The sequence below is a fragment of the Emydura macquarii genome, unplaced genomic scaffold (assembly GCF_026122565.2).
Source record: "Emydura macquarii macquarii isolate MOO-44397 ecotype Brisbane River unplaced genomic scaffold, CSIRO-AGI_Emac_v2 contig_587, whole genome shotgun sequence".
Lineage (NCBI taxonomy): Eukaryota > Metazoa > Chordata > Testudines > Chelidae > Emydura > Emydura macquarii.
Window position 1 is genome coordinate 17054864 of NW_027130724.1, and position 13459 is coordinate 17068322.

A 13459-nucleotide genomic window follows, 5' to 3' on the forward strand; every position below is an offset into this window, starting at 1 on the left:
ATAGTAACTACTGATCTAAGAATATTTTTTTAAATATATGCATATTGCAGCTTGAACAGAGCAGAAAAATGTAGAGGCCAAGTAGTTCAGTCAGGAGATATGCATGGTTCATTGACCAGTTCTGTCTGTGCTGCTCTTTCACAATCTGTAGTCCTGCTGCGAATGCAATCCCAAGCCTTTCAGTGAAGCCTAATTACGACTGACCTCATGGTAGTTCTGTTCAAATGAAGAAATATTTGCTGGAAACTTGGCTGAGAGATCAACCACGTTTCACTTCTCTGATCGTGGGTTTGACATAAGGACAAAAAGGGGTGGTTTCCTTCATTGAACTTTACTTTCCATACCAACAATCCAGACTCCTGATCACCCCCAGTTGATAAAAATGTTTTCCTTATTCAACATACAGCAGGAGAGGGAGGCAGAATGATCACAGATTTGGAACAAATAGGAAAAGTGTGTTCGGGGGTGGGGCGTTTTCTCAAGAGGCTGTAGCACGGAAGCTGAAAGCAGCAACATTAGCAAACAATTGTTATCCCAGTATTCTCCAAATGTTAAGAATGTTGGGAGACACACCTGGCCTCCATGGCTGACCCCTCTTTCTAGCAAGGGAAACGTTACAGTATCAGAATGTGTCCTTTCCTTCCCAAAATACTCCGAATATGATCTGAATATTGGTGGCTGTACCAATGCATCACAGCATACAAAGAACTCTAGACACCTAAAGTGGGATTTAGGCACCTAAATCCAACATTAGGCACCACTGAGCTCCAGAACCCTCACTCAGCTACCACCTTAACCCTGAAGGTACCTAAAGTCCCATGGCACCTACATTTTCATTGTTTAAAATCCCCATGGTACCTGAGTTGCTGCTGCTTGGGCGTATGCATGGCCAGCTCAGTCTAGGCACCTATCCCACGGCTAAGCTCCACTGGGACACTGACACTAGGCATTACCCTGCCTATCTCGCCTGCAGGGCCTGATCCAGTAGGCATTGTCAGAAGCTGGCTACTGGATTGAGCCCCACACAAGCCAATGTCAGAGGGGGAGATGGTAATGTCCCCACTTACAACTTTTAAGTCTGTGGTAGGGAACTGCACCAGGATGTGGGAGGCCCAGATTCGATTCCTCCTTCTGCCTGATATGGAGAAAGGATTTGAACTTGGGTTTCTCATCTCTCAGGAGAGTGTCCCAACTACCAGGCTTTGGGGGTATTTTGGAGCATGGCTCTTTCATTCTCTTCTGTTAAAGCTGTTCCACTCTATAAATATTCACTGGGCCAGAGACAGAGTGAGAAGACTTTATAGCCCCGTGGCTAAAGCACTCACTAGGGAAGAGGGTGGACCCAAGTTCCAGTTCGCCTGCTCAATGACTGTTTCTTTATACACAGTGGAACAGGTTCAGCAGGTTAATTGGTTAGCATCTTCAATTAGGTTGTACTTCTAGGATTTCAAAGCATTTTACTGACGTTAATTAAACCTCAACACCCTGTATGATAGGCAACATTACCCCATTTCACATATGTGTAAACCAGTACACAGAAAGTGACTTCTCCAAGGTCATTTACTGTGTCAGTGGCAAAGCTGGAAATAGAACAAAAGTTCTAATTCCTCCTGCTGTCCTCTAACCACTAGACATGCTGCTTCAGTCATCTTACAGATACATTGGCTTGTTTGCAGTCCTTGGAACTTCAGACTAAATATGTTGTTTTTTTACAGGTAAATTTTACTGCAAACCTCATTTTACACACTGTAAAACAAGCAATAAGCACAGGAAAAGACGACCTTCATTAAAGACGCAAGAGAAAGTATGTATTGGTTATACTTCTAATGCAGTAAATGTTAAGGCAGTTTTGTGGGTTCGAATTGTTTTCTCCCCTCTCACACACTTGAAAACGGGGGGAAAAGTTTCCTAAAGTAATTCTAACCTTTTATTCTTCTGCATTTGACATATTTATGGTTTTGAGAATCAGTAGCTATAAACTAACACTGGGTGAAAGTGAGTGCCAAATCATAGAAGGCTGAAGTTGACCTCAATCAGTAACGGAACTTTAGTTCATCTTTCTCACAGAAAGTTAAATTCACTCTTACAAATCCTTGCTACCATCCCAGTGCTGTGTGTGTCATTGTCATCGACTAAAGCCAACTGCTGAACAAATTATCTTCTACAAATAAGATGATAAAAATAAAAACTAAAAACAAAGGTGGTTAGGAGGAACCACTTTGGAATATTTTATCTTCATAATTTTTAAGATTGGATTGCATGCTTATGTATTTAGATATAGACAGACATATTTGGAATTTCTGGTGCTACATTATATAATTCACCTGTAGGTGTCAGACACAAGAACATATAGTATTGTGCCATCACCCTGCCTGGAGCTGCTCCCGGAGCGTTAATGGCCCACCATACAATTTCTATACCCGGATGTGGCTCTCAGGCCAAAAAGTTTGCCCAGCCCTGTTCTCTGACCTGTGTTATATAGCAGGTCAGAATAGATGGCCAGAAGACCTTCTGGCTATGGAATCTGTCAATCCTTTTAAAGACATTTATATTTCAGTCCTTGTGCAGTTACTTTTAATTTTGTTTTTATTTCCCCTCTTTAAGGTGGAAACAGAAATGTGGATGCAAGAGGAACCCAAGAACCCAGAAACCACCACTGAAAGTACCTCCACTACTGTTAGCAGTCCAGAGGACAGGCCCCCAGGTATCATGACTTCCTTCTGTAGGAAAACTCTAAGGTGGCCCCTGAGGGTGACGAGGGATCTGCTTGACATTCCAAGACGCCTGTCTAACTGGATGCATGGTTTTCTGCACGCTACCAATCTTCATTTGCGGGACAATGCATATAACTATACCTATTTGTATGAACTCTTGAGCCTTGGTGTGCCATTTCTGTGTGCATTGCTAGACGTGCTTATTCATATGTATCGGGAAGCAGAGCTATCACTTGAAAACATGCTTGAATGGGTGAAAAAGTTCTTTACGGTTTAAATTTTTCTCAAATGTTTCGCTAATTTGTGCCTTTCAGATTTCCAAAATTAACAGCCTTGCAATATTTTTATAAATATTTCAATGTAATATGTGCTTTAAATGAACAAAGAGTTCCCTTTGATAGACTAGGTGCAATCAAAACACACTCTGAATTTAAAACATGTACTGTACAAGAAAGGTATCATGAATTTCAGTGTCCAGATGCATTTCCAGAACATGGACTAAATGAAGGATCTTTTATAGACATTTGAGTAAGGGTGGGTTTCTGGCTGTGACCAACCATGTTTCTAGGTTTACATTTTATAATTCTTGTTTTAAAGACCAAGAAAGAACATGTTCTTTCAGACATTTCAGGGTGGTAGTGACAAGTGACTGGGTTTTGAAACCTGAATATGGCACATTCCTTTTCTCTTGCTTTCATCTTTGTTCTGGGTACAAGGTTTACTACTTGCATGGAAATGTTTTGGGAAAAAAAATATTTTATGTACCTAATGTACCTACTTCTAGCCATGCCTTTTTTAATTTATTACTCGTGGTATCCTTTGTTAATACTAGGTATTTTCTGTAATACTAGTTTATTTAAACTGAAATAAATTTGAAGAGCAAAGCTTAGGTGAGTGGATGATTAATTGAAATTGTCAGATCTAAGAAACATAGTGTAGTTAGCAATTATTTATTCCCAAAATTAAGAGGTTTTTCTCATTTTGGGGGGCTGATCCAAAGGAGAGTTGAGTACCCACAGCTCTCCCTGAAGTTCAGTAGGAGTTGTAGGTGCTGAAAATGACTTTGGATTGAGCCCTTAGTTTGCAATATATTGCACTCAGATTTCTAAAAAGCCATATTTGAGTAAAATAAAAATGCTTAGAAATAATGTGGCTCTTTTAAACTGATGATTTTCAGTTAGATGTCTTATTATTTCAATGTAAGATACTAATGGGAGAAAAATCAAAATAGTTATAAAGTTGAATCATCTCTGAAGAAGAATGTTTTTTGTGGTGGATCTCCGTCTGAGGTACCTTAATGCAAAAGCTTCTCTGGAAGGTTTAATGCTACCTGATAGCAATTAGTCATGAACAACCCCCCAAATTCTGAGTATTGTCTAGCATCCTTTAGCCCATTATATACACACTCCCTTTCTCTCAGTGCTTAAACCTGTAAAATCAGTAGTTGACAGGGAAACATATGGACAGATCTCCAAAAAATTAAAAGCATCTGTAGCATTTTGTTCTAATAAAAAGCCATTAATTTAAGCAACAAAAACATGTTGCCAGCAGTTGGTACAAAGCAAACTGGGGGGAGGGGAGAGGAGAGGTCACCTGCCAGTGATCTTAGATGTGTTGATTTTAATATATAGTGCAAAGACCAAATGGACATTTTCATGTTTGTTTGGCATTAAAAAGAATGTATATTGTCTTTTTTTTAAAAAACAAAAACAAAACTAGTTTGATGGTTTAATAGAAACAGATTTTTCTCCAGATAATTTTATCTTGATTTTAAAAAATACAGAAAATGAAATCGTATACCGTTTTCAATGGGAAGATATTTCAGGATTTTGGGGGTGGAGGGGATGAGGAGGATGTTTGCCAAAGCTTATACAAAGAACTTGCATGGTTTTCAAGTACACCATGACATTTGAAAAAACTTGCCATTAATGCTCAAACGTACTCCAGTGAGAATTTGCTAGACTTTTTTGACAGAACACCGGGACCATAACAGTAATATAGTAAGTAGCTGTATAGATGTAGAGAAATGTTTTTGTACTACCTTAGAGTATTTGGAATACTGCACTCTTCTTCAGCAGTCATTACCCTTATTAGTAATATTTTAATTTAAGAAAAAAAAAGAAAAGGCCCATAATATTGTTTACTCCAGCAATCCTAAAGAACATTAAGAAATACATTGTCTGATTTTATTTAGCATTAGTTTTGATTCAGAGTCTTGGACTGTCTGTCTAAAATGCAGTCTGGCAATACTTTTTCTAAGATTTCTCCACTAATGTTTGTCAGTTAGAGGATGTTCTGAATTTTAGCAGCCTGAGCATAATGGTAGTCTAGGTAAATAACTGTGTAGTAAGAAGCTTGAAAACCTGTGACATACCATGAATTTTAAGAAAATGAACCTTGTTAGTAGAAAGCGAAACAAAGAAATTAAGTGTAAGTTGTTCATAGATTTTTTTTTTTTTTTTTTTTTAAACACAACAAAATTTCAGGGCAAACATATTCATGATTATAAATATTTCCAGAGGAATATGAAATTATATGTATATGTTCACAGGCATTTCAAAATCGTTAGTATTGCTGAAAGTCTCACGTTACTTTCAGTATCATTAATCCTATGTATGTTTTATCCTTAGCCTTAAAATTCTACCAGTAAGGTTCATAACTGTTCCTCTTTATAAATTAATGAAGAAAGGCATCACTCATAAATCAATAAGGCAGTTTAATTTTGGTTGATTTTTCTACATTATAATCTCTTTTTGGCCTAGTAGTCTGTGATTAACTCCTATAGCCAAACTAAGATTCCTCTTTCTTCTTCTTTCTTTTTTTTCCTTTTTCCAATATCCCGTGTTACTTTTAGTTCATTTCAACATTCCAGTTCTACATCCACTCATTGGCTGAAACATTTCTCCTGTAAGGTGTTTGTTCTGCTTGCCAGTTTCAGAATATTGTTACTAACCCCTAATATTGTTTGACAACATTACATGGTTTTTGTTTAAAACCATTTTGGAGCAATTTGTGTGTGTCTGGTATATTAATGAATGAAAGCTTTAGCATGATCATTTTTTTAACCAATTGCATAGTGCACAATGCAAGAAGAGATCATTTTTTATATTTCTAAAAAGGATGTTTCTTTCCTTCCCTGCATGTATATTTTTTTCACATTTTTAAATGTTAGGCAAGTCCATTGTTTTTCAAACACTAATTAACTAAAACCCTACTTCCTTTAAAGTATTATATCTACACTAGTTCAGAATCAGAGCATGAAGAATCTTACAGATGGTCTTCTGGGTCTTGTTTGGGATGTGGTCCTGCTTCCACTGAAGTCAACGTTAAGTAATGCTTGAAAGTTTCATAAAGCACTTTTTAGATAATTGAATGAAAAAGTGCTATATAAATGTGAACAATTAGAATTCAATATTCAGTGGGGAAAAAAAGTTGACGTTTCTGATACAAAAGCCACATTCAGAGCAATAAAAAATTCCTAGACGAGAAAAAATCAGAGCTCTGTGTAGGCAGTTTAATAAAAATGGAGGTGCTCTTTTATTTTTAAAGCAATTCATTTTCTAATATTAAGCTATCAGGATTGTGTAATTGGAATGTTTGGTTCAAATTATTTTTATTAGTAACAGTTCTAACTATGCCCCAGTGGCAACTTTGGGGTTTGTTCTATTAACTGATAGTAGATTTGTCTTGCTGCATGAGAGTTTACGCTTATTTCCTATGAAGGGCTTGGGAGATGTTTTTTAAATTACCAGGCATATTTGTATCAAATGATCATCTAAAAAAGAGATTACTGCAAATGAGAACCTCAGTACCAATCCTGCAAATGGATCCATTAGCATGGAACCCTGCATTCCTGCATATTCTAATTAATGTCAGTGGGACAGCGGGCCATGTTGTGGATCCAATTGCATGTGCGGGATCTTAGCAAATTAATCTAAAGCTCTCTGAACAAAATGTTATGGAGGTTGTAAACATCCCCTGGTGAGGGCTTCATTCTGCATGCCTTACTGTAGAATGAGGAAGGACTGGAGGATCAGGTGAGCAAACTCATTATCTTGTTGATCTGTATCTATATATTGCTAAAATGATTGACTGTGCTGGTATCCTTAAACTCTTTACGAGAATCAAAAATCCCTTTTTAAAACAAAAAATCCCCCAGCTTGCTGCATGGCATTGATGCATCATTTTCTTCACCGCAAGGTTAGGATGCAAGTATGGATTTTTATCATTTCAGTGGTTTTTTACTAAGCTCTGCATGCTTCATCAAGATAAGGTTTATGAAGGAATGGTCTCTCATTTCAAATCACTTGCCATTGCTTTGTTTCTTTACCTTCTGTTGCAGAGTCTTCATTTCTTTAAAGAATGCCATCAAGGATTCTGTCCCTCTCCTTCTAAATCTCTTGCTTTCTTTTCACTTTTTGATCTTATCTGAGCAAATTTTTTATTAAATAGTTTTTTAAATTCTGTATTTAAAATGTCACATGGAAATTCTGTATTTTGCACACTGTGAAAATTGTTTAGCCTTATTTATGGTATTTGCTGCAAACAAAAATAAATTTAGCTCTTTATAAAGCTCACTGTTTCCTCTCTTCCTTTAAAAAAAAAAAAAAAAAAAAAATTCTTTTCCAAATACACTATTTTAGGAGTTTGATAATCAAATTCCCCCATAATATCTCACTCTGTAGCTGCAACAGGACTTAGAATATTGCTGGATTGTGATATGTTAGAGCATCATACATGCTGTTCAGGGACACTCAAGACTTTAAGAAAAGTCTTTTGATATAGGTCTATTGTACATACTGTAGACCGCATAGCTGCTGGCAGTAGAAATTAAAATGTGTTCAGATTAAAATCCATAAAGTAATTTGCTTGTGACACTTGTGTAAAAGATGCTGTTACATTCAAATGTACATTAGTGAACAGTTATCCAAATCTAGAACTTGGGGAAACATGGAGATAACGACAATTTGCCAGTACATTTATATGCAAACTTTAATCTATCCCTGAATTTTCTTAATACAGGGCATAATTTATATTTGGGGGGGATGCATGTTAGTTTATTCACAGACCTCAATTAAAATAGGTTATAATCACTCTTTTACTGAGGAACTTTTTACCTATAGAAAGGAAAGCACACCATTTTGGTGTAATCTTATTCGGATTATGTACAGAACATCTCATACAAACTGAATAACAAATACTCAGATTGATTCTACATGTTTTGCTTATGTTAGATGCTGCAATACTATAGCTCTTCTCTGGTCTGAGCCGAAGCCCACTGAATTTAATAGGAGCCTTTCCACTGATTTCATGAGGCTTTGCATCAGGCCCTTAACCATTAATATTGCACCACACACTGTAAAGATAAATAGGAGTTTAGTGGTGTGATTCACTCTCTGTGTGAACAATAGCTCTGTTCTGTGAGCTCAGGGATTGACAGAACTGCATACACAGATGAAATACAGCCCCTTTCCTTTAACTTCACCTGCCTCTCTCATGTTTTCTTTCGAATATTTATTGTGTTTCAAAGAGCATGTAGTACAACATGACATGTTTTCTTTTCAAAGACTATATTGCATTCTAGGGAAAGCAAGTAATGGTTGTGGATAAGCTTTATGCTTCTGTTATCTTCAGCTCTTTCCAGGAAGATGTATGTTGCTACTCCAGTTTGTAAACTCCAGAAATCTGTTGGACTTTTGCCTGCGGTTCATCTACTGTATGGTAACATTGTGATTTTTTTTTTTCCCCCTTCAGTTAATCATGTTTGGTTGTCTTTTTGGTTATCCTATTTTCTCCTTCTCCTCCTATCTCTGCAGTTATTTAACTTTCACCTCTTTCCTTGTCCCTTACAGCAAAAAAAAAAATAGGGCTGGTAAAATAATGGCGAAATTGACTTGCAAATAATTGTTACTACAGAAAGTGTTAGCAATTAATATTACAAAACCTGTATGAGCTACTTGAATAGTGGAGATAACAAAACATTCCCAAAGAATTGTTAGAAGAACTGCCTAAATGAACAACAAACATTTTTTTCAATGAATTATTCAATCAGCTCTAATTAAAAAAGGCAAGACACACAATCCACAAGGCCATCAGGAATGGAAATTTTGCTTCAGTAAGAGGAGATGTACAAATCAAAACAGGGATTAGTGACTTTTATGTAAAAGAATGAATATTGGGCACTACTTTAAGAATGGGCAAAGCACCTCCAATAAGAGCTAAAATGACCCTTCAAGCAAACTGATCTTGCTTGGAGGCTGTAATTTTTGCCTGTCTTGGTACTTTCAGGTTTGGACAGAAGCAATGGTACTGAAATACTTTGAGGGCATTGCGCTGTTTCCATCCTGGCCCCATTGTAGGATCCATTTAATAAGACACATTCATTGTTGACTCCCTGCATTATAATGTATAAATAAATGGTCTAAATCCTCTTTTGCATTAGGACTAACGAAGTTCCTAAGTATTGTGTTTTGCAATTTGTGTACGTGAGCTTTAGTGTGAAGAAATAGAATTGATTATTATTAATCATGTTTATCATGGTAGTACCTAGGGACCAACCAACATTGGGGCCCCAGGTACTGAATAAATAGCACATGATAGCAGTCTCTGCCCCAAATAGCTTACAACCTAAATTGACAAGACAGACACAAGGATGGGGAAGGAGATGTAACATACAAGCAGAATGATCAACGTGAACTTCGTGTTAGTTCCATGCTTCTCAGTCAAAATCATTGTTAAATAAAACATTTAAAAGATTAAATTCCCTCGGTTTGTCCCTGATAACACTGCTAGAAGCAGAGGATAGAACATTAACATCTGTATGAGTTTAAGAGCTATAATTCAGAACTCCTATCCCTCATGAGCTCTCTTTGCTCGGACCATGTGACTAGACCACCCTGTAGATGAGAAGACTGAATGCCCTTTTCTTGCCTATCCCGTAGCACATGGTGTTTGAAACACACACAACAATGCCTTTTTTCTTTTCTATAATTTGTATTGAAAATGGTGTTTGATTAAGAAAAGAAAAGAAAACAAAACAAAACAAAAAAACAAGCAAATCTCCTGCTACTCTAGTCTGGAAGCACTGCCTAACTGCGCCCTTCCAGCAAATGGAGGTTTGGAGCTGATGCTGGTGAGGCCTCCTTAAATCATTTCATTCTTTGCATTCTTCAGTCTTTTTTTTTTTTTTTTTTTTTTTTAAGGAACTCAAGCTATATCTATGCTGTAGACTTGATTCATGTTCAGTAATTACAGAGATATAAAGCATCTCAGCCATGTCAACTCATTGTCCTTTTGGCATTTTTAACATGGTTCAAATTGTTTCTAATATAATTATTATAAAGATATTTTAAAATCACTTTGGGCTGTACTTTTGAAAAGTCAAGCTGATTATGCTTGGGTCTCATAGTTATTAATTCAATACAGGATTACTTGCCTAAGTATCTGTTAATGAAACCATATTTTTAGTGTTACTCTGAAAGGTAGACTTCCTTTGTTAATTCCATGCTAGTACTTTAGGATCCAAAGAAGACCTGAAAATTTTTAGGCATCTGAGAAGTAAGTTTGGTTTTTCAAACAAACAAACCCTTGAAATTGCCATAGTCACTGTGTTAGTAATTCCTGCATGAATTCAGATGTCTTTGATTCATAAAAAGCCACTGTGAAACAGCTTTTCCTCTTCCTTCTGAACTTTGGAGTACATGAGAGAAATAAAAATACAAGGAAGATAATACTGTATGATCTCCTACCTCAAGAATTAAGTCACAGGTCTACGTTGCCCCCACAATGTGCAGTACAGATAGGGTTATTCTAGTTGGCCTTCATCCACTTGCTGCCCACACATTCCTCTCATTCCACTTAAAAGTGATGTATTTAGAAATATATTGCATTTCACTATTAATATTTATGAATATTTTTGAAAGCATGACACATTTGTGCAGCACTTACTTGTGTACGAAAGATCATGTTTAAGCTCAAAAGATATAATGCATTAATGCTTAGTCCAAATATACAAATTAGCAATGTAAATATTTCTCTAGGCCACTTTTCTTTTCTTCATGAACTGTAAACATAAGAATAAGAACAAAGACTTTGATCTCATCTCCTCAGGTGATGGTCTCCGAACTCATTTCAAATGGCTGGAATTTCTCATGTGTTCTTTTGAAATGTGACGTTACAAAGGAATTTGCATATTACTATAGTGAAGCCCCGTTAAACTTGTTGATTTGACATTTGTCTGCACGTATTGGTTCATGTCCTCGTTTTATTGTTTTACTGCTTTTAGCATATTGTAGAAACCACTGTTTGACAGGCACTAAACTAAGGTTGATTACTCTAACGGCTTAAAATTTGCTGCTCCATGCTGAATCTGTTGTGATTACGTGCATTAATATGCCAGACTAACACAAATTGCTCCAATACGTTTTATGCAACGTTTGTTCTAAAATGAGTGTCGTGTGCTAATGACTCCTATGTGAGAAACCTATTCCCATAAATATATAAACCCATCTTTTTCACCTTTTGTCTTTGTTTCTTATAACTTTTCAATTAATGGCTTTTACTTTCGCATTGTGCTAAGTTTTGCTTATTTTGTTTTAGTGTGTTAACATCGTCCCAGGATGCATTCAGAAACTGCCTGCTTTAAATCCTGTGTTGCTTTCCTTAGTCAGAATTGTCTGGTTATGTTATGTGGCTGAATTTCTAAGTGTTTGTGAACTGAATAGGTAAGGAATTTTTTAACAAATTTTTTTGTTAAAGTAACTTGCTACAGAAGAACTTATGAGTGTGCATGCACACACTAGAGCTGGACAAAAGATCCTTTTTAGCTTGCAGTTTACAGCTGGGGAACAGTATACTGAGACACAGAGGGCTAAATTGTCCCAGCCTTTACTCAATTTAGCAGGAGAGAAGGGGGACTAATGCCCCAGAATTTACTCTTCTATATAGACCCTACTTAGATTGCAACTCTAGCCAGGGGGAGGAGAGTATGAGCTACCATCTGCCAAACACACTGAGTAATAGGCAGGAAAAGTGAGGCATGTGGTGTGGGAGGAGCCCTGGTTCCACCCCTCTGACTTGCCAGTCTGAGTAACTGCTCAGGGTCACAGGTAGGAGTGAGCTGCTCCATACAAAAGGTGAAGTAATTTATTTTCCTCTTCTCAGAGCAAGGTCTGTTCCTGTGGTGGTATGTGCCATCCGTTACTCAAGGCAGATTGTGAGGGTGGACAGTCTTTCCCTTGTCTAAGAGTTTTTGGATGCTCTGAAACGTCCTTGTTGGGGGGCGGATGGGGAGGGAAGAGAGAGAGTCAGCTAATTGTCAGTGTTCTCTCAAACAAGACCAGACAAACACGCACAAAGAGATAAAGAAAAAGAATAGCAAAAAACCCCAGGGAAATACAGCTTCCATCTGATGCTTTCAGTGCAGTTGCTGGAAGACCACAAATACAGCCCTGGTGTCAAACCTGGTTAGCCATTCAGGGCTGCTTTGGCTTGTGAAAAGGTTTGGCTAAAATACTTTTCCTGTGGTCAGTCTGTGGGAAGCAAATCTTTTTGCCTAGATTGGGCTGTTCAGCAGCACTTGTGGCTTGCCAGGTTGGTTGAGGTGCCAAACACCATCAGGGTGTTCTGTTGGGCTATCAGCAGATTCAGTAACGTCAATGGCCAAGTTGTGCTGGGTCGGCTACCTGGCACAGTTGGAATCCTGATCTCCCCCCACCTTATCACCACCACCACATCCTCTCTGCTCCAGTGTTCTCAGACCCCAATCTGTCAGTCTCTTACCGTTCATACTCAAGTCTTCTCTCACATAGGGAGCTATGCATGATATAAATTCCCCTAGTATGTGTGGGTGCTACCATTAATAATACAATCAATTGCAAAGCTTTAATTTCACACACATTACTTAATTAATTAATTAATTAATTGTATTTATAGCCATTGCTTTATACCTATCTCCCACCAATAATAACAATACTTAGTATTTCTGTAGTACCTTTCATCCATGGATCTCAAAGCACTTAAACTCTAATGAATTGTTACAACACTGGACGATGGGTTAGCATTATTCCCATTTCACAGATGGAAAAAAATAAGTCACAAAGAGGTGAAGTGACTTGCCCAAAGTGTCATTCTGCCAAACCGCTAATACAATTCTTGGCCCCTCAAAACCACTAGGTCTGTTTTCTTTCTACCGAATAAAACATAAGCACACATGGATAAAAACTAGTCAGGCAAAGGAAATCGTGTGCTATGTGGAACAGCAACCCTGTAATAATCACAAGTCTTTTGCATTAAGACTCACGCTAAGGCTGCCAGTGTTCTTCATTCGATCTTGAGAGAAGCGTTAATGATATTGTCAAACCCCACAAACACACAGCATTCAGAGAAAAGGATAGAGGCCCAGAATTAGGGAGCAATATTCTGCTAGCCTTTGCTGATTGATATACTGCTCACTTTGGCCAAATTTTGCTCTAAAAATAAAAAAAATTGTGGTTGCCTATTAACTCAATTGAAAGTCCCATTGAGTGTCTAAAGCAGAATGTTTAGCTTTTAACTATATCTGACTTTTCCATCTGTTCTGATCTTTTGATCGAAGCACACATTGGACGCAGTAGGACACTTACAGATACTGCCCTGAGCCCAAATGAACATATCTCTATAGAATTTATATCCACCTAATATACAAGTCCGAGCAAGCAAGTTAATTTGAATGTTGGTGGTATACAAAGTATGCTGCTACTCTGCTG

The 13459-nt window shown here is 37.3% G+C and overlaps 1 protein-coding gene across 15 annotated transcripts in view; it reads left to right on the forward strand.

Annotated features, from left to right (window-relative positions):
* Positions 1 to 13459, forward strand: part of MICAL2 (microtubule associated monooxygenase, calponin and LIM domain containing 2) — a 184250-nt gene that overhangs the window by 101188 nt on the left and 69603 nt on the right. For 12 of the 15 annotated variants that reach the window (XM_067540830.1, XM_067540829.1, XM_067540837.1 and 9 more), the window contains 3 exons: positions 1716 to 1804; positions 2605 to 2704; positions 5569 to 7286. In XM_067540830.1, coding sequence (XP_067396931.1) covers positions 1716 to 1804; positions 2605 to 2704; positions 5569 to 5609 — 230 coding nt within the window. In that variant the 3' untranslated portion in view covers positions 5610 to 7286. Of the gene's footprint in view, positions 1 to 1715; positions 1805 to 2604; positions 2705 to 5568; positions 7287 to 13459 lie in introns of those variants that run through there. The other 3 variants (XM_067540831.1, XM_067540835.1, XM_067540845.1) reach the window with 3 other exon arrangements.